The sequence below is a fragment of the Hetaerina americana genome, unplaced genomic scaffold (genome assembly GCF_022747635.1).
Source record: "Hetaerina americana unplaced genomic scaffold, ioHetAmer1.1.p SCAF_48, whole genome shotgun sequence".
NCBI lineage: Eukaryota > Metazoa > Arthropoda > Insecta > Odonata > Calopterygidae > Hetaerina > Hetaerina americana.
Genome location: NW_027287073.1, coordinates 752,834 through 772,505, shown reverse-complemented (window position 1 = coordinate 772,505; position 19,672 = coordinate 752,834). Strand labels below are relative to the sequence as shown.

The following is a 19,672-nucleotide window of genomic DNA, read 5'->3' as shown; positions in this document are numbered from 1 at the left end:
CCAAATGAATGCGGGTGGACTCAAGAAGCGACTCAATGAGTGAAGTCTAAATTTCTACTACCTCCAAGTTTGAAGTAAAATTGAGCACAACAGCACTTAAACAGAAGTTCGTTTTCTCGGTAAAGCTGAGATATCGCAGCCCTTAAAATTAAAAATGCTGATCTTAATGTGTCCGACGGTAGTAATGATCGCGCTGACTCACAAATTCCACCAGCAACTTTAATTATGTGACATACTTCAATGAAACATAGCATCCATATCTTTAGATTGTACCTAGTTTGGAGATTTGAGGATCAAATTGGTGTGTGCTAGGTAGTGTACTGGCTTCCCACCTCGAGGATTCAAGTTCGAATGCCGTGGTAACCGAATTTCTCATACGTATTCCGATCTCTTTTCGGGTGCAATGTTTAGAGCACTTAAAGTGGAGTGTATTTATTTATTTAAATACTTCAATGAGGTGAGAATGAGGATGTAGTCCCTTCTTCCACCTAATCCCTAAATATTACATGACCCCCTTGCCGAAAAGTAGACTGATGCTGACACCAGGGCTTCTCTCCCCTAATTCCGGAACATCCTTCCCCTACCATGTTATCCACCTACCCCTAATAGCATAACGAACTTAACCGTCAGTCAGCTCCCCTAATAACCATTCTCGCCCAGAGTAGACACAACAATTGGCATAGGTACACATGAAAAATGATGTGGGATTCAGGAAAATATTACTCATGAGATTATTTTGGTAACAAAATAGAATTAAAAAAGTAAGATTCTTCTCTCTTTTTCTATTGATTATGAATAAAATAAGTCGTTAATATATTATTATTATTAAAAATACACATGTGCTGATAGACATTGCCAGGTGGCACACAAGTCCCAAATAATCGCAAAAGATAATAGATAAAATCAGACTTCAAAACACAAATCTCTTTAACAAAACAAGCGAATCCCAATCCCATTTAAAACCATTAATCAGCAAGAAAAAAAAGATAAATTAAAAAAATTAAGCCATTACATATAATACAATACACCACACATCAATCAAATTATTACATATATACCTTACATCTATTCTTAAAAGTATACACTCTGTTAGGAAAGGGCTCGAATATTTTTGCAGGTATATAATACAACCTCCCTCTCAATTACAGTTTAAGGACCTAAAAAGAAAGTAGATTCTACAGTGACTGTGTTTTTTCCATGCGTATTTGTATTCATGCCAAAGTGAAGACCCCCTGACCCAGTCCCCTATCGTCACCCTGAATATCAAATCTGTTTCACCTTTCAATTGTTAGGCGCGTGTTGTTGTTTGTGAAAATGGCGGAGAGTCACATTACATTGAAGATACTCGACAAATCCGGTAGTACTTTATCGGAAACCACTTGTGAGCTTACAGAAAAGAATTTATCATGTTTGATTTCCGGCCTTAAAAAAGTTCAAGCTGAAGTAAACGAACAGCTGACACGTTTGGTCGACAACAATGAAAGTGATGCTGCTCCCACAGGATGTAACGGTAAGCGAACTTTTACTTTCTAATTTGCGGTAGCACGACGCAGACCAAGTTTCCTCGTACATGTATGATATTTATTCATTCATAATTATTTAGGTGATGAAGACGAGAGTGAAGACGATGAGGATGGAGACCAACCTCTCGTGAAAAAGTTGAAGACGAGTTGATGATGGAGAAATACTGTTTGCAATTATTCCCTCACACTTAATATTTGGAGAAAGAGGTTGCAATTCAATGTATGTCAACATTTGTGTCGTGTATTTATATATTTACGCTTCGTTAAGAAGTTCGATCAACCCTCTATCAGAGTGTGCCATGTCAAAATCATGTATTTTACGTGTCCCAGATTGGGCTGTCAGGCTACTGATATTAAACACTCTCATAAAACTTTTTATCGCATAAAAGTCACTTGCAAATACGAATTGGAGCGTGATAACTGTATATTTTCCTGCAATCCAAGTTCTTTTATTGCGGAATTGGGTTAAAATTTAAAAAAAATGTCGCCAGCGAAGCATAAGATTCCAGTAAAAGTCAATAACAAGTGTTCATTTCCATCAATTTCCATTTCTAGTAAAAAAAAGTACATCCAGAACACTCGCTGCTGAAAAGTGGAAGAGAATCGACGTTCGTGTTTGCCATGCGCGTGCGAAGTACTTATATTTACGCGATTAAGACATGTTCAATGTTAGGAATCGGGTAAGTCTCCTCTGGCCAAGCCGACGCCTAAATCTGGTATTTTTTTTAATCGAAGGACACTGGGATGAATGCATGCCTCTCCGATGGTGTGTGAATATCAGTACCTTTGTGACGTGACTCTTAGGGCCAAGATTCTAAGTTTTCCTTAAGCAAGATCTTGGATTCAAGTTACTCGGCGTGACATCCCATTAAGGCTACTTACACTGATTGAAGGGCACTCGTAATATCGTATTAAAATATTTATTTATAGCTATCTCCAAGTCTCATTTGTTGTGACTACCTCTTTTGAATGAAATTGGTAGCTTGTGAGAGCATGCAGCATCATGGACCGTTTTAGCTAGTGCTAGTCAGTTAGAAGAACCAGTATAGTTTATTTTAGCAGTGATAATCACTGGAGAAAATCTTTTATTTATGTACCGCTTAAATTATTTTCAGTATAATACTTTTATGAAAATAATGAAGAGGTGAGTGACCAGTGGCTGATATCTGGAAATTAACGTGGTTTAATTCCCTCCAATGTGGAATACCAAGGAGAAATTATATCAATCATGCTAATGCTCTCGTGTTCCTTAAGCCATTCCCAAGTACTCCTTCCATTTCCTGTGTACTCTACCACCTTGAGCGACATGTACAGAATTTATGTGACATTTGCACAGTGTTATTCAATCCCTCCAAGTTTCTGTATTATATAGGTTCATGATATGTGGATTTGTGTACAATGGCTGGGACGTGTATGGAGTTAACTTTTTGTGATCTGAATTATGTTTGTTGCTGTTGTGTAAGTTTTGAATGATGATTTTTAAAAATCTCTGAATGAAAATGTGGCGGAACTACCAAAACTACCCAGGATCTCAAAACATTTGAAGTCTGTCACTGAGGGAATTAATGGACACATCCCACATCATGCTTAAGGATTCCCCCTGAAGACTGGAAAATTCTCTGTTAATTTGACTTGTCAGATGACAGCATTGATGTGGTATCCGTGGAAAATCTTAATTTCTTCTATCTTTGAATGTATTTTAAATAGATTTTTGTATTGCTACTAGCTATACGGCATCTGATAAGCAAATAAAAGTGCTGAAAAAATATAATTATGCCTGTGTGTTTGGATGGCTCTTCTTTGGTTGAATTTTCCTGTCGTTATTTCCTTTTCTTACATCCTAGATATTCGTATGGTGATCGGCATAATCATGACATTACTCCTGTGCCAAGATTAGATAGCGATGATAAGAGAAGCAGAAGTTAACTGTTTGCAGCAAATTTCTTTTGAGAATGCAGATGTTGTTTAGCAATAAATTATGATTTGTTGTACCTGGGGCCCTAAATTTTTACTTGGTTGTTTGCCTGAATATAAATCCTTTGGAACCAAAAGATCTTAAATTTATGCAAAGTTATGGGACAATTTAGTTTATGCTGTCAAAAAATGGAACTGGCTGTCGTTATCACTACCCATTTATTCATAATCATTGCTGATGGTGAAATAGCAAATTTAACAAAATATCTTAATTCGGAGAGAATACCTCATCCGTGAAATTATTAAGTGCTAGTTTTGGAAATTTAGAAAACAACTCCCTGGCTGTTGCAAATAAAATTTAATTAAATTGTTAAGAAGACCCTTGTAGGAAGTGAGATCGATGCACTGTATAAAGTCCAAGTTACCTGAAAAATTCTAAGTTTGGATAAAAGTTATTATTCATATTTATGAACATTTTTTCAACGCACTATGTGTCAACAAAGCATTGTCATGAATGCTTAATATTTTTATTTTATATTCATTGTGTAAGTCAAGTTTATATATATGGATGGACACAAGCTACCAAATAATTCTCTTGCCTCTCCTAAGAAAACACAACCCAAAATCCTATTTTACAATATGCCATTGCAATTCCTCGTTTCTTTTTCTTTCTGTCCACTTAGCCTTCTTCAAGCACATTTAAAAAGCCTCCAATCTATGCCTATCATCCTGCTTCAATGACCATGTTTCCGCACCTTACGCGACTACTTTCCATGTCATAGTTTTAACAAGCCTTATCTTAACATCCTTACTTAAATGTTCGTGTCATCAGTTTTCTCCTTGTGAAAGCTTCTTTGCCTAATTCCATTCTTCTCCTTATGCCCCGACTACTTTGATCATTTTGGTTAAAAACACTTCTGAGATATGTAAACTGTTTCACCTGCTCTAGTTTTTGCCCTACCAATTTTAATATCTAACTTTCATTTCTCTTCCTGGAGAACTGCATATTTGTACGTTTCACATTTATTCACATCTCATATCTATAGCCCTAAATTCCCAGTGTCCAAACAAAAATGCGATGACAAACTTAAGCATGAACATCAGCAAACTTATCTGTTCTAATGAATTGTCCACCGATTTTCATTCTTGTCTCCAATTCTTCCCATGCCCCTTTCACTACTTCCTCAACATAGGCAATGAAAAGCACAGGTGATATTGGATACTATCTCACCTCTTTTCCTGACACTGCCAAACCCATATGCCACTCTCACCTGTGAAGTATGGGACATCTGCAGATTGCAGATGTCTCCTCCATCAAACTCTGCAGGAAACAGACAAATATATCCTCATTATATTCTATGTTCCTCTCTATAAGTGACATTACTACTATGGCATCGCTTGTACCTCTCCCCTTTCTGAATCCAAACTAATCTTACCGAAGTAGTCATGGGCTTTGCTCTCCATCTTTTTGATGAACCACTGAACTGCATGAGAAATCAAACCTATTGTTCTGTAGTCCTCTCGTGATATAGCCTTTACCTTTTCTGGAATAGGAACTAACACTGATCTGATGAAGCCTTCTGGCCTAAATCTTCTCTCATAGATGCTACAAATTAGTCCATAAAAACGCTTCCACATTTTCCTAAACCTTAAGTAGTTCCACAGGAATGTTTTGGCCTTCATAACCTTGTATGATTTCATTTCCCTCAATGCCCTTTCTATCTCACCCTTGAGTAAGGCTAGACCTAAGCTATCTTCCTCTACATGATATACTCTTTCTATATCTGACTTTGCTGGCCCAAGTTCTTTACGATACATTTCTTCTTTATATTCCTTCCATCTCTCTTGGAACTTTCCTGGTTCAACTAATATTTTCCCTGACTTATCTATAACTGTTAACACAGATTTCCCCTTCTTACTTCCCGAGAGTGTTTTAACCTTCTTGTGTAGTGCACCAATTTCACCCTTCTCCAGAAACTTTCCTTATCCTTGCACTGAGTCTTCCACCATACTCATTTTTCTCTATTTGTTACCGTCTCTATTTATTATTCAACTCTTTATACTTCCTCCTACTGTATTTACATTCATCCATTTCCTTCATCTCATCCGTAATCCATGGTTTCATTGTCCTTTTTCTGTTAGCAGTTCCTGTAGTTCCTTTTGTAGCTTTAGATATCCCTTTTTTGATGTGTTTCCATTTTTCCTCGATAGCAGTCTGCTCCTTTCCCTCACTTATGATTTTTCTCTACAGCCTGCAGATCCTCTCTCCTTTTTCAATCCATATAATGCTTCTACATGCCATTTCCTAACCCTTCTCCCCTGCCTTATCTTTTTTAATCGAACACTACACTTCATGAGTTCTAAATTGTGATCTGAGTCTGCATCTGCTCCCAGGAAACTGTGAATTGATCACTCTGTGCCTAACCATAGTATAATGTAATTGATAACTTTCTGAGTCACTTTCCATTTTCCATGTTTACCTATGTCTTATGTGGTGTCTAAACCAAGTTTTGATGATGATTAACCCGTTTTCTGCAGAAGTCAACGGCTTTCTCTCTGTGGTCATCCTTGTTCCTAAATTGTAATCTCCAACCGCACAACCATCTCTTCCTCTGCATACTGTCGTATGCCTATCCCCCATCAATATCAAATGCTTTCCTGCAGAAACACGTGATTGTGTCCTTTGACTGATCAAATATCCTATCCACTTCTTCCTCATCATGATTGCTTAATGGCATGTGTACCTGAACAATGACAAGTCGTTGGTTCTGTTTTTAAATCTACTATTAATATTCTATCCATTGCTTGCTCTCTGTTGATTATGCTTCTTCCTACATTTTTATTCAATATTATGGCAACTCCTCGTTGGCTCTCATCCCCTCCGCTGTATATTACTCTATAACTATTACTCCAGTAATCCTCGCTATCCTTCCGTCTCACCTCGCATAGACCTAGAATGTCTATATTTCCTCCTCATTCTATCTCTTGCTTTATATTCTGTAACTTACCTATCCTCAGCATTTTCTTAACATTCCAAGTCCCTATTTTAGCTAATTTGATCTTCTTCTGTGCCTCTGCTGTTGTTTTTGTTGTACGACGATTTTATGAGAGGACGACCATGGAAGCTCCCACTGCCAGGCATGACACTTGGTTGATTGGGCTGAGTTCTGTAGTTGACAGGACTCATTTTCTCTATGCTGTTCATCATAAAAATATTGGGATGAATAATTTTGGTGGAATCCCTTTGCCTTTCTCAATAGTGCATTTGACATGACACCATCACTCAATGGCCACCCCACTGGGGTCAGATGCCTTTGAAGCTGTCTCACCGAGGACAGACACTGCAGCCCACCATAAATCTGGCTCTTATCCTTTGATCTATCAGGCATGGGTGATCCTTCCAAGAGCAACTATCATTGATCAAACCTGCACAGATCTTGGGGTCATTGGAACACACTTGCCCTTTTTAAGGTTGTAGTCCATGGGAGGATTAATTACCCTAAAGGCATCTCAATTGACTGCCATTCATTCGGTAATTTCTTCATTAGACCAGTGAACAGTGTACTACTAACTCTGAATATGGTCTTCTCTACAGCGTGATTAAATTTCAATTTGCAGCAGCCAATGAGTTTCTTTCCAAACTGGGTAAATGTTTTAAAATGAGAAGAGTTGTTTGATATGGAGATTTTGAAGTATTTTTGCATTAGGACTGATATAAGTAGTATTAGTGATATTAGTATTAGAGATATTAAAGCTGAGATAAACGGACAAGTAAATGATTTTATTCATCTCAGAAGAGTACAATTGGGCTGATGGAGAGATTTGCATTTAATCTAGAAGAAACATTTATAGGTGTATATACAAGATGAATCAACTGAATGAAAATTAATCAACGGTAACAAACGTTAGAGCATCTGAAAGTGTACCCCACGTTACTGTATGGAATTGTGTCTTGGATTTGGTAAAATATTGGCTAAAAACCTTGGGCATTGGTTTCAAGCAGGAGGTTTGTGGAAGAAATAGGATAACAATAAGTGGGCAATGTAAGAGTAAGGATTAAATAATTCAGTTAAAGATGAAAAAGTAAGTCACACCGTATTGATAGTTTATAATTGATGAAATCTGAATCACCGGAAAATCATACTTGTGTAAGGAATCTTTAAGTTGTACATGAAAGTCGGAATTTCCCAAGACTGCGCCATTACAATGAACTGGCCTTGAACCAATTGGACCGAGTCGAGGTAAAAATAAATGTTCATACATTCGCATCTACCAATGATTAAAACAAACGACATCTATTGAATCTTGCGCCTGTGGCGCTTCATGTACTTCCATTTTCTTTCATTTCGAAACCTCTCCGTTCTTTCTGCTCTGTAGTGAAGTTCGTAGTCATGGCTCGTGTCTTAGTTGGAGTGAAAAGAGTAATTGATTATGCCGTTAAAGTAAGGAACTAGCATGGTTTACTTATTTCTTTGTCATCTCATTGTTCACTTTAAATATTTTTTGGCACTTTCCAGTAATTAATTTAACCTATGGTTCAAAGGTCAAGGATTATTGCTTCAATTAATGGATTAATGCCTTCTAGCCTTGATTTCAATGCTAGTATGATCAATTAATGAAGTTATTTGCTATTAAAAATCAATTTCACGACATGCTGAACGAAAAATCACTATCGGGAGCTTGGTTGAAAGTGAAAGAATTTATTATGCTCTCCATTTTCGCCGAATGTGCCAATCACAAACCGATCTCTTCCTTAAAGGAATATTTAACTTTTTTAAGTATTTTAGTTTCATACTCTAATATATGAACCGAATATTCCCTATGTTAAACACTTGCACTGCCCAGTTAGCAGTTTGGCCTTGTATAGCGTTCTATTCCATTTGAATTAGGTGCGAGTGAAACCTGACAAAACTGGTGTCGTGACCGATGGAGTCAAGCATTCTATGAACCCTTTCGATGAAATCGGGGTTGAAGAAGCTGTGCGGATGAAAGAGAAGAAATTGGCATCCGAAGTGATAGCGGTGTCATGCGGTCCACCTCAAGCGCAAGTAATATGTTTAGAATTTTGTCATTCAAAAAGTCACTAATGGGATTTTGGATTCCACCATGTGTGAAGCTGTCCCTGGAAATCAGTGGAATTACTGTAGCTACCCTCAGTGGAGTTAAGTCGTTGCAGTTTAGTGTATTAAAATGTTTTGGATTGCTCTTAGGTTTCATGTCTAGTTAATATCATAGCTTGTAGTTTTTATGATAACCTGTGGTAGACTCGCAATCATGTCACAAATAGATGAAGGCAGAATGCCCTAGTGAAGAGGTAATTTCTTCCGAGAGTACCAATTACTAGTGCACAGATTTTTACAGACTGGCGATTCTCAGCTAATGCTCAGATTCTCATTTTTGTTCAATGTAAATGCACAGGTGAAGGGCGAAAGCAGTAATATTCTAATAGAATGGGGTGATGTGTTGTGTCGGTTTTCGCTCATATCGTTTATTAATTCACTAAGTTAATAAACTGAAGTGCATGTCAAGGTACTAATATTTATTTCAGCACTTGGACTCGGTGAAATGGCGCAATATGTAAATTTCGTGACCTTTATGGTTGACATTAAGTTTGGATGTCATCCAAGCAAGAAGGGGAGAGAGGGTAGGGAGATGGTTTTGGGTTCTTTGCCATGAACAATAGGGGATAGGGCATATCGTACTGGCTGCAACAGGAGATGAAATTGTAAGTACGAATAGATCAACTTGGTCATTTATGGAAGTTTTAGGAACTTGATTTCCAATGGTGACGATTTTCCTGGTATGTGTAAAAAGTTGGAAGAATCCCTTATTTTGAGACTGTGGGAAAGAAAGCCCTCTTACCAAATGGAGAAAAAAATAACTACCTTAAATTGAATTAGAATTTAAGAATGAGTACATAGGTTTGATAGCAATAATTTTTATTCTGAAAAAATACACAATAGCCTAGCAAATACAAAAATAACACTAAAAAGAGTAATTTGTGTGCCCTAATTCTAAATGTAGTGAACCATGTTTTAACTTACCATTTCAAGTTACTTTTTTAATATATACTTTCAGGTCAAATCACTTAATAAACCATAGTGTGATAGCTTATGTTCATTATCTAAGTTAGTTAAACATAAACCTTATCTTTTTCAACTCTACAGTCCTTAAGGGTCAAATCAAAGATGTGCAAATATTATGTTTGATGTCGGATTTTCAAAATCGTGGAGGTAATTTAGTTCATCTCGGCGAGTCCTGGAATGATTCTTATAAATACTAATGAAGTTTCTTTTATATTTCCTTATAACGTCATCAAATAAGGGTGATTGTCATCTTAACTAAGGTCCAGTGTCATGGGATTAAACTTATTTATTTTCATTGACAGGAGACCCTTAGGACAGCGCTGGCAATGGGTGTTGACAGAGGGATCCATGTGGAAGTGGCTGGCAGCGAGTATGAGACCTTGCAGCCACTCCATGTGTCAAAGATTTTGGCAAAACTGGCTCAAGATGAGAAGGCAGACATAGTGATTGTGGGGAAGCAGGTAAACAAGGATTCCACACCACTTCAGTTTCTGTTGTCTGTGCAACATTCCCCCTTTTGCTATGGTATGCAGCTTCAGAATATAAAATATCATAATTTTTGTTAAATGGAAAGATTTATTACAAGGCATATTTTGGCTAACTGAGTGATCATCAGGCACAAGACAACAAAATCATGATAAATATGGTACAGTACCTGTGCGTATACTTGCGAAAGAGGGGGGTGGAAGGAAGGAGTGGGTGGGGAAGGGGAATTGCCAGTGGATATAGAGGATTGTGTCACTCTGTGGGTGTGTATGAAAACTGATGCTGCCCCGATTATATTATCTTTCATGAAGTATCTTTCCAATTGAAAGAATTAATGAAATCATATTTCCCTCTAATAACCTGGTTGAGTAATGTTTTCCTTGGAAGGAAGTCTGACATCAAATTTGACATTATACTCTGTGTTGAAATGCACTGAATAATTGTTGTTCTCAAACTAATGGCACTCTTTGAATTAACTTCGATCTGAGAACGGACCTCACTAATTTCTAAAATCTCTGGAGTAATCAAACAGTGTGACCCTTGCAAATTCAGGGATCACATCAGGGAATTCAGCAAATACCCTGGCCTACTATGAATTCTTGGTTTTGGCCGACTTTATAAATAAGTCTCTTGGAGTATTAAGCATCTTTGAGTCAGCTGTTTTGTATGGTTAGGTTAATTCTTGCAATTTTTCAACTGCAGTTGGGTTCTTTATGTAAGCTTTTATTGCTTGTTCGAAGAATGAACTGCCCAGTTAATGTGATGCCACAGTTGCAAACTTATAGGGAGGGTTAATCCTTGGCTGCCGTTATTTTTGTGATGGGGGCTTACTGCAGCAGAAAACATGAATCATTACCGTCACTCAGCGGGCTCTAAAAGTTGCCTCTATGACTTCTAAGTGGACAGTTGGAATCTTAATATGTGACTCTTCTTTTTTGCAGTTATTATAAAACCTATTACAATAATGGCCAATTGTTTTCATCTTCGGCTTTATTACAATAATGACCATGGAATAATCTTGTCGATTTCAATGCAAACAGAGCGACTGTTTGTCTAAAATGTTTTTTTGCCTAATTTTATACTTGAAGGTGAATCATGTACAGGGTTTTGAGAAAATGATGGTAGATATTTGAGGTGTTGTTACTTACAGGACGGCTCCATTTCCTCATCTCCATAATTCCTTCTCCTCTCCTTCCTTTTCTCTCTTCTTAATTTTTCCGTAACTCTTTCCTCTTTCTTGTTTCACTGTTACCACCATTCTTCATTTTACACTCACATTACAAAACAGGGTGTTAGACAAATGATGGAAAATACTATAGTAATGGCAATGCAAAAAATGATTTAAAAATTTGTTAATTACAAAATCAAATGCTCTATTGTTTCCATAAAAATCAAGATTTTTAGCCATAATTAATGAGGTTATTTATGCCATCCTTGTTTGCATAGTTTGGACCAGTACTCACTGGTAGTGGCTTTAGAAGCTCAATTTTGACACTATTTATTGCTCATGGAAAGTAATTTAAGGTGATTTGGTGTTTATTAGGTGAAAATTATTTTGACAGAATATTATATTGAAAAGAATGATGTGGTAAGGTTTATACATTAATAGTTAGTTCATTAATATTATTTTTGATTTTACTTAAATTATTAATTATTATTTGTTATCATATTCTTTCTTTACATTAGTTAATTAGTGCTTTTGTGTTCTGTCGCTTTGTGCTTCATTCTTTGTTGGCATACTTCTTGCAAAGTAAACTGGGAAAATTAGGTTGAATCTACTGTTTAAGAGAAATGGTTTTTCAAAATTGAAAACAATATTGATGAAATCGCTAATTTATTTTTTTTATTGAAAAGAAATGAAGGCAAATTGATTGTTGTTTGAAAGGCATTCAGGTTGTATTTAAAAATGGTTGGTTCTTACCCATCAAGGGACAGCATTTTATAGAAGTATGTATTCAACCAATGGGCATTAATAATTTGAACATAGCATCTTGATTTTTATGGAAACAATAAAGCATTTATTAATTTCTAATAGATCTTTTTCATTCAATTTTTGCATTGTCATAACTATATAACTAATGAGTTTGGGGCATGTTGCCTTGGGAGAAAAAGTGCTTAAAAATGCAAAATCTTTAAGTATTTACCATCACTCTTGCTGCACCCTGTATTGTCAGGGGAAATAGAATGCATATTGTTGGTGAGGGTAATGGGTAGTTGGTGAGGGTGAGTAAGAGGAAAGGAAAAGGAAAAATGAGGAGGTGAGAAAGGGAAGGAAAGGAGAAAGAAATATGGAGATGAGAAAGAGGAGGAAGCACTTAGAATGGGAAAAGGGATGAAACAGGGAAAACAGAGGCAGTCGCCAAACAAAGGCAAGAGAGGTTTGACAGAATCATATGTCAATTCATTAAGTGTTACCAGTTGACCCAGAAGATGAGACTGTAACTGAATATTTGACAGACTAAATCCCACCTGCTTTATCCTGGTTGGTCCTAGCAAAGACCCTAATAACTTGGTCCATAGTCCCTAATAACTTGGATCAATTCCTTAGATAATTGAAAATATTAGGCATTGAAAATTATTTTTGTAATCATTCGAATACATGTAGGGGTTTGCACCATTTGAGCATGATATTGCATTGATATTTCATTTTCTGCCCATATTGACATTATCTATCACCACCACCATCACAGCTATCAACTGGTTGGTCAGTTTGATATGTCAAGGTAGAAATCTCGCAAGGTAGTACTCGGCCCAAGAGTATATGAAATTTACATGTCATAGTAGGGGGCCAGTTTCTTTCCGTGCGCCAACTGTGAACCTGTGCCCTACATCCTCTTGTCCAATGCTGTGCCCCCTGGACTACCATGTCCCCCAATGGCATCATCTATTTTGGTTTATTGTTATAAGGTGTGCAGTTTCCTTCAGTTGGTCATGTGCAACTTTACTATTCTTTTGCATTTTCTCTTCGCAGGCCATTGATGATGACTCGAACCAAACTGCACAGATGGTGGCCTCACTACTTGACTGGCCTCAGGGAACTTTTGCGTCCAAGGTAAGCCCTCTGCCTTGTTTTAGTTCTAAGAAGCTGATGAGAGAGTTCATATTTTTTATGTGAATGCTTTTAAATCTCCATGTCTTCTGGATTGGAATGATGAATACATTTGAGTATTGAATATGCTTTATTAATGACGGTCCTCATCTGTGACATCAAACCAGAAATTTTTTTAAGTTCTTTGAGTCGCTCTGAATATATGAAGTTGTTATATGTACATAATTGATTCAATAATCTTTCAGAAGTGTTGAAAATGATTATGAATTCTAATGCTAATCATTAATGTACTAAACTTCATGACATTAATGTACAAAATTCATGGACTCATAACTCCAATTGACTGTTTGATTTATACCTTTATGTCCCTATTTAGTTGTTAAACATGTATTAACCTTCTTTGTGTTGCTTACTTTCAGTTTTACTCGTGAGAAATTCCATGGGAGTTTAAATAAAATTTATCATCTTAGAAAAAATATTATGCTTTGTGAAAGGAATATAATTATTTATATATATTAACAAACACTTGTTTTATGAAGTAGAAAATTTATTATTTTGCTTTTCACAAGTTAAACTCCCTCTAATTGTAATACATTTAATGATTAATTACTTTAATTATTATATATGGATAAACCGTTGTATTTGTCTGATTAGAGGGTTAAGAATAATCTTTTTCCATCTTTGTTCATTGCACTTGCAGTTTGTTTACGGGTGATAAACATGAACATCAATTTATGCTTGTTTGACCCACTAATATTGTTCCAAGCTGATAATCATATTTGTATATATTTAGGACAACGTTATTCTCACTGTGCCCTGATTCTTGGAATTGGTTCTTTGGAATGATATAATAGAGTAGGGAATCGCTTGTGCCACTTGAAAACTCATTCATTAAATAAGTCATTAACCACAGTTATTAACCTGAAGAATATCAAAGAAAGTGTGGGGGATGCCGCAACAGTGACTTTTAATGGAATCCTCCGCTAATGTGCATTTCAATGCAACAATTTCAGAGTGTAAAAATCATTCACCTTGACTGGGATTCGAACCCAAATCCCTCAATGTCCGGTTGAGTGCTTTAGCCAGTTAAGCTGGACTGTGGTGCGTCGCGCACGACTACGAATGCCTGTGAAATTGTATGTATGGTATTTCATCACAACATCTTGTTCCTTTAAAGTCCCCTAAATTTCAGAGTTTAAGGGTACACCTTGATAGCTTAACTGGCTAAAGCACTCGACTGGACATTGAGGGATCCGGGTCTGAATCCTGGTCAAGGCGAATGATTTTTACCCTCTGTAATTGTTGCATCAACCTATATGAATCTAGGGGGCCCAGTTCCCTTCCCTGTGCCACCTATGGTTTCCAAAGAAAATCTAGTACCCAAAATATCACACAGCTTTTTTGAAGCTGAGGGTGCTCGGGAGGTGTGCTTTAGGAATCAAACCATAGCCCTTTTGGTCAGAAGCTTACCTGAAAGTTAAGAGGAAGAATTTTTATCTAGAACTGGTTTTAATGGTCCCCAGATACTGTTTCCATTCAAGATCTGCTCCATGGTAAGGAGTGTATGATTGTGAAATGTTTAACTGTACGATTTCAATAATGGAAATTCTTTCTCTCCCTCAAATTTACAGGTTGAGAAAACCGGGGATGGGCTGACAATAATTCGGGAAATAGATGGTGGCTTGGAGACTATCAAGGTGAAGATGCCAGCTGTCATCAGTGCCGACCTTCGCCTGAATGAACCTCGCTATGCCACACTGCCCAACATAATGGTGGGGGCCTTTTCATTTCTTACTTTCTGAGATAGTGCATTTACAATGTGTACAACATTCATTACAGACAATGCATTTCAAACCTTTAGGGTGGTTTTTGATGTTTCCAAGTCATTCGATGAGACATAACTAGGCATAGGCATTAAGTTACTGCAACTTTTGTGAGGGCACTAGGCCATTTGAGAATGCATCCTGCTGCTTTGATATTGGTTCTGAAATAAAAAACGGGGGTACACAGCTGAACAGTAGGATCATTGGTGTGTCAAATTTAGTGGCATACATTTAAATAAATGAGGATGCTGTGCCTTAAGTAAACCAGTGAAGGTTTATCCATTTGGTCCTTCAATCCTAAGATTTGTTGAGCATTGCTCCCTCATTCCCGGCCCAATGGCTGACTCCTCTGTATTTTGATAGATTTTTCATCTCACTAACAATTTCACTAGGCTTATGCCACTTGGAAATGTGGTTGAGAAAAATATACAAGCTAGGTGTTTACATGCTAAAACTCTATGCATTTTTTTTAACAACATAGTTAGCATTGATTTAGAAGTGTCCAAACAGGCCTGATTAAATGAAACTTGTGTAAACAAGTTCCTTAAGCTCATATAACTGAAGAGTGCATGTGCCATTAAAGATGTATGGCTAGCTTGTAATTTGGAAGCACTAAAATGGACACAGAGCTCTGAACATCTATTGAGATGGTCAGTATACCTAGTCAAACATTTATGCTGTCAGTGTAGTAGTTAAGTATGTGGCACTAACTGAAATGGCTTAAAAATTATTAGTTCTGGATTATTTCTCTGTGTATATGGGTTATAACATAGTAAAAGGTTCTGCTTTCAAGTAAATGTTTGAAACATTGACTTAAATCCATATGATATTTGTTTTAATTGATTATAAGTTTTTACAACAGCTTACCTCATTTCTTTGTCAGCAATTTGTCCCAATTCCAGTCGGTGAACTGCATTGCTCAATGAGTGAAAGACTTGTCACATCATGGATGCAACTTCTTTGAAGGACTATATTAATGTCATTGGCGTGGGCCCCTACAATAAATGATTTTGTTTTAGATTGTCTACTGCTGACATATTCCAATTGAGCAGGTTGGCCCACTCTACATTACAGCACATGTATTTGCCCAAATTGTGCTATTTATTCTAGAAGAATAACATAGATTTTGTGTGTACAGAAACACTTAACTAAAATAGTAATTCATAAATTGAACTTCCATTTATTTAGCAATTCCATTGATGCTTGTAAACCCTCTGCCATGCACCCTAGCAATGGTATTTTTGGTGGGGTGATGTTGATGTGTGGACATTATTTCACACCCACTTAAATGTTTTCTTCTTGAGCAGAAGGCCAAGAAAAAGCCAATCAAAAAGGTGTCCCCCAAGGATCTAGGAGTGGACACTGGCGCCCGCATTGAAGTGGTGAGTGTGGAGGATCCACCCAAGCGCCAGGCAGGTGCTGTGCTGCCAGATGTTGATGCATTGGTGGCCAAGTTGAAGGAGGCAGGCCATGTGTGACGAGGGCTAGGGTTTGCTCAACAAGATGACGTGACGTCTTTGATGAATTTGCTGCAGGAATTGCGTAGTCTCTGTCTCTCTCTCTCTCTTTCAGCCTAGATATATATGTAAGGGAAAGGTAATTTGTGTGATTACAATTTACAAGATGAGTGCAAGAAGTAAGCATAACAGACTGTCTGAAGGTTCACTACTGCCTACCTTAACATTCAAATGTAAATGTGGGTGAATCTGTGAAGAATTTCATCAGAGCACCTCACAACAATCTTTGTATGAAATAAGGAATCTATTGTTGGTTGTTTTCAATAAAGAAGATTTAATTTGTGTATGCATTGTATTGCATTTGTTTTTTCTTGGTGGAGGGATATGATGTGTGTGAAGCTTCGTTGTTGATTTTGAAATGAATCATTCAAGTCATTCAATCTTGCTGATACAGATTTGTTCACTGAAATTGCAAAACTAGTTGCACACGTCTGAAAATTCTTGTATGCTGAATTCCTGTGCCATAATAAGTTGGTAATTTTTTTTGGTGTTTGCATATAATTTCAAACATGGAGGAGTGTGCTGCATGATACTGATTGTTTCAAGAAAATGTGTTTACTCATACATAAGATATTAGTTCAAAACTTAATGCATGTGCACCCTTTATTGGTCTCTCTAACTATGCCAGTGACTGATAAAATATAATGGATAAATTAATTGCTTAGGTACCTTAAAAAAGGCCCAAAATTGTTAGTTAAACGATTATTTCAGAAAAAACAATATATTTTGTAGATTAGGTATTCTGTTTTATGTGAGGATCTCAGACATTTGAAGCTAATAACAGTTAATTTGTGAATTTTTGAGTACCTTTACTTAGGAGAAGAAATGGGCAGTATAATCTCACTGCCCATTCAGCACGGACTACAACCTTGACATGGTGGATGGGGTTGTGTGCTCTGATGACCCCTAGAGCTTGTTGTTGGGAGCAATGATATTTGCTCCTTGTAGGGTCGCCCTTTCTAAATAGGTCAAAGGGTAGGAACCTAACGAAAGTTAGTCCATATGGCATCTGCTCCTTAGTGAGGTTGCTGCAAAGGTATCTAATCCCAGTGGGGTGGACATTTGAGTGATGGTGTCGTGTTGAAAACACTTGAGGAAGGCAATGGGAAACCAATTGAATCATCTTTTCCATGATAATATGAACAGAACCAGAGAGATAATGAAACCTGGTATCTATGGAACTCAGCCTGCAGTAGCTAAGAATCTACCTCACTGGTATGACCCTCGAGTAGAATACTTCAAAGGTAAGTTAGACCTTCATTATGCAGCATAGGGGAAGTGAGCCAGTGAGGGATGGAAATAATATTGAACAAAAAAGGTCGGAAGAAGTGTCGTTAGAATATAATTAGTAGAAATAAAAGCTAAACCAACAAATTTGGACACTGCTAAGCTCTACATGCCACCGAGCAATCATAGATAGGAAGAATTAGATATGTTGTACAATCAGAGAATAAAATCGTGAGTGTTCCTGTTGGGACATACCTGATAGTGATGGGAGACTGGAATGCGACAGTAGGTGAAGGAAGAGATTGTAGTGAGGGTAGGGAACTACTGTTTAGGAACAAGAAAATGCCCATGGGCAGTAATTATTAGAGTTCTGCAGAAGATAGGTTCATCAAAAAGAACATGATTAAAGCACCTCAATAGGTAATATGGATAATACCTGGGGATTAAGAATGGCATCTGTTAAAATTTACTATAATGAGGCACAGTTTATGGAACAGTGTTATCAATTCACTCTTCTGGGGTCAGATACAGATTTATGTAAAAATTAAGCAATAATGAAGTGTTGCATCTGGTAGTAGTAGTAGTTTTGAGGGGAGGCGACCGACAGCTGAGGTCATTTGCGCCATAGGGGATGGATAGGAAAGGATGAAGGGTGGAGAGAAACCCGGCGTCGGCATTAGCCTACTCTTTACGAAGAGCGCCAAGGGGTCCGCAGTTTAACGTCCCATCCGACGGACGGCGTACTCACTCAAAGTGCCCTCCACAAAGCACCTCAAGTAGGGATCGAGATACCTCTGAAAAATATTCAACACCGCCGGGATTTGAACCCGCGCCCTCAGGGTGGGAAGCCAGTACGTTAGCCGCCGCACCATCTCGATCCCCCCGTGTTGCATCTGATTAAATAAGATAAAGCAGGGAAGATGGGTTAGCAAAAGAAATGAAGTATCAATCCAAACAATAGAAAAGGAATATCAGCAGGTTGTAGAGGAAATAATTGGTGAGGAAAGGAAGCTGGGTAAAACAGTAAAAATGGAGCATATCAAAGAAGGGATAGCACAAGCCACAAATTAAACAACAGAAAAAGAAAGCAATGAATAAAAGAGAAGATTAATTAAAAATTGGCAATTTTCCACAAAATAAATTTTAATACAACCGGTTTCAATGTGACTTCATCATCATCAGGTTCACCTAATGATGATGTAGTTACATCGAAACCAGTCGCATTAAATTTTATTTTGAGGAAAATTGCCAATTTTTAATTAATCATGATATTCCACCATATCACGCCTGAAATGCCTCTTTTCATACAGATGGGATGATTAGAAATATAGACAATAGAAGGAAATAGAAGAATGTAGCTACTGCGTTAGTTAAAAGAGTTAAATAATTAATTGAGGTGGAAAACAAACGGAGTGAAAGATGAAGAGTGAGGGTATGGAAAGTTCAAAAATAATGGGTGAAATTGGTGTGCTGCACATGAAAGTGAAAGTGCTCTCAGGAAGTAAGAAGAAAAAATTTGTGCTATCAATGAAAGATAAGTCAGGAAAAACATGTTCAATCAGAGAAGATTTAAGAAAGGTAGAAGGAATATGCAGAGAAACTACATGATCTTTACGTAGCATTGTGAAGAACTGGGGGGATTATGGGTTGGGAAGGGGTTACAGTATGCCCAGATGGTGGGCAAAGGGTAATTAGACTGTAGGCATTATGAAAGGGAGTGAGAAGGGGGCAGGGAAAGGGAACTGGGGGAGTAGGCCAGAAGAGAAGGAATTCTTTTAATGTAGAGAGGGTAAAGGGTCATGTTGGAGGTGTGGCAACTGGTAAGGATAAAAAATGTCATTCACCAAGCAGTTTCACCTTTTTATTTCTAATGACATCGAGTTGCTCAAGAAGATCCAGTCTAAGTCTTGGTAGTGCAGTATGGTAACTTCAAGATGGCAATTTTTATGTTCTACAATCCTTCCTCATTGGTCTTCATATGTCCCTAGACAAATGTGGCACTTCAAGTCTATAAGCACCACTCTAGTATAGTTTTTTCATATTATCT

The 19,672-nt window shown here is 37.3% G+C and overlaps 1 protein-coding gene and 1 long non-coding RNA gene across 2 annotated transcripts; both read left to right on the top strand.

Moving 5' to 3' along the window:
* The first annotated feature begins 1,311 nt into the window (after positions 1-1,311).
* On the top strand, positions 1,312-1,899 carry LOC139693363 (uncharacterized). The gene is made up of 2 exons (XR_011702043.1): positions 1,312-1,510; positions 1,604-1,899. It is a non-coding gene; the product is annotated as an uncharacterized lncRNA (long non-coding RNA).
* Positions 1,900-7,763: 5,864 nt separating this feature from the next.
* Etfb (Electron transfer flavoprotein beta subunit) lies at positions 7,764-16,689 on the top strand. The gene is made up of 6 exons (XM_071591514.1): positions 7,764-7,879; positions 8,327-8,485; positions 9,826-9,984; positions 12,981-13,061; positions 14,690-14,830; positions 16,189-16,689. Exons 1-6 carry the CDS (start codon positions 7,829-7,831, stop codon positions 16,357-16,359), a joined length of 762 nt encoding a protein of 253 aa, XP_071447615.1. The 5' UTR covers positions 7,764-7,828; the 3' UTR covers positions 16,360-16,689.
* The last annotated feature ends 2,983 nt before the right edge of the window (positions 16,690-19,672 follow it).

Excerpts from the sequence above, each read along its gene's own strand:
- Etfb (XM_071591514.1), top strand. The coding sequence starts at position 7,829 with ATGGCTCGTGTCTTAGTTGGAGTGAAAAGAGTAATTGATTATGCCGTT. Across the intron at positions 7,880-8,326 it reads TAATTGATTATGCCGTTAAA|GTGCGAGTGAAACCTGACAA; the intron begins GTAAGGAACTAG and ends CATTTGAATTAG. Across the intron at positions 9,985-12,980 it reads TAGTGATTGTGGGGAAGCAG|GCCATTGATGATGACTCGAA; the intron begins GTAAACAAGGAT and ends TTCTCTTCGCAG.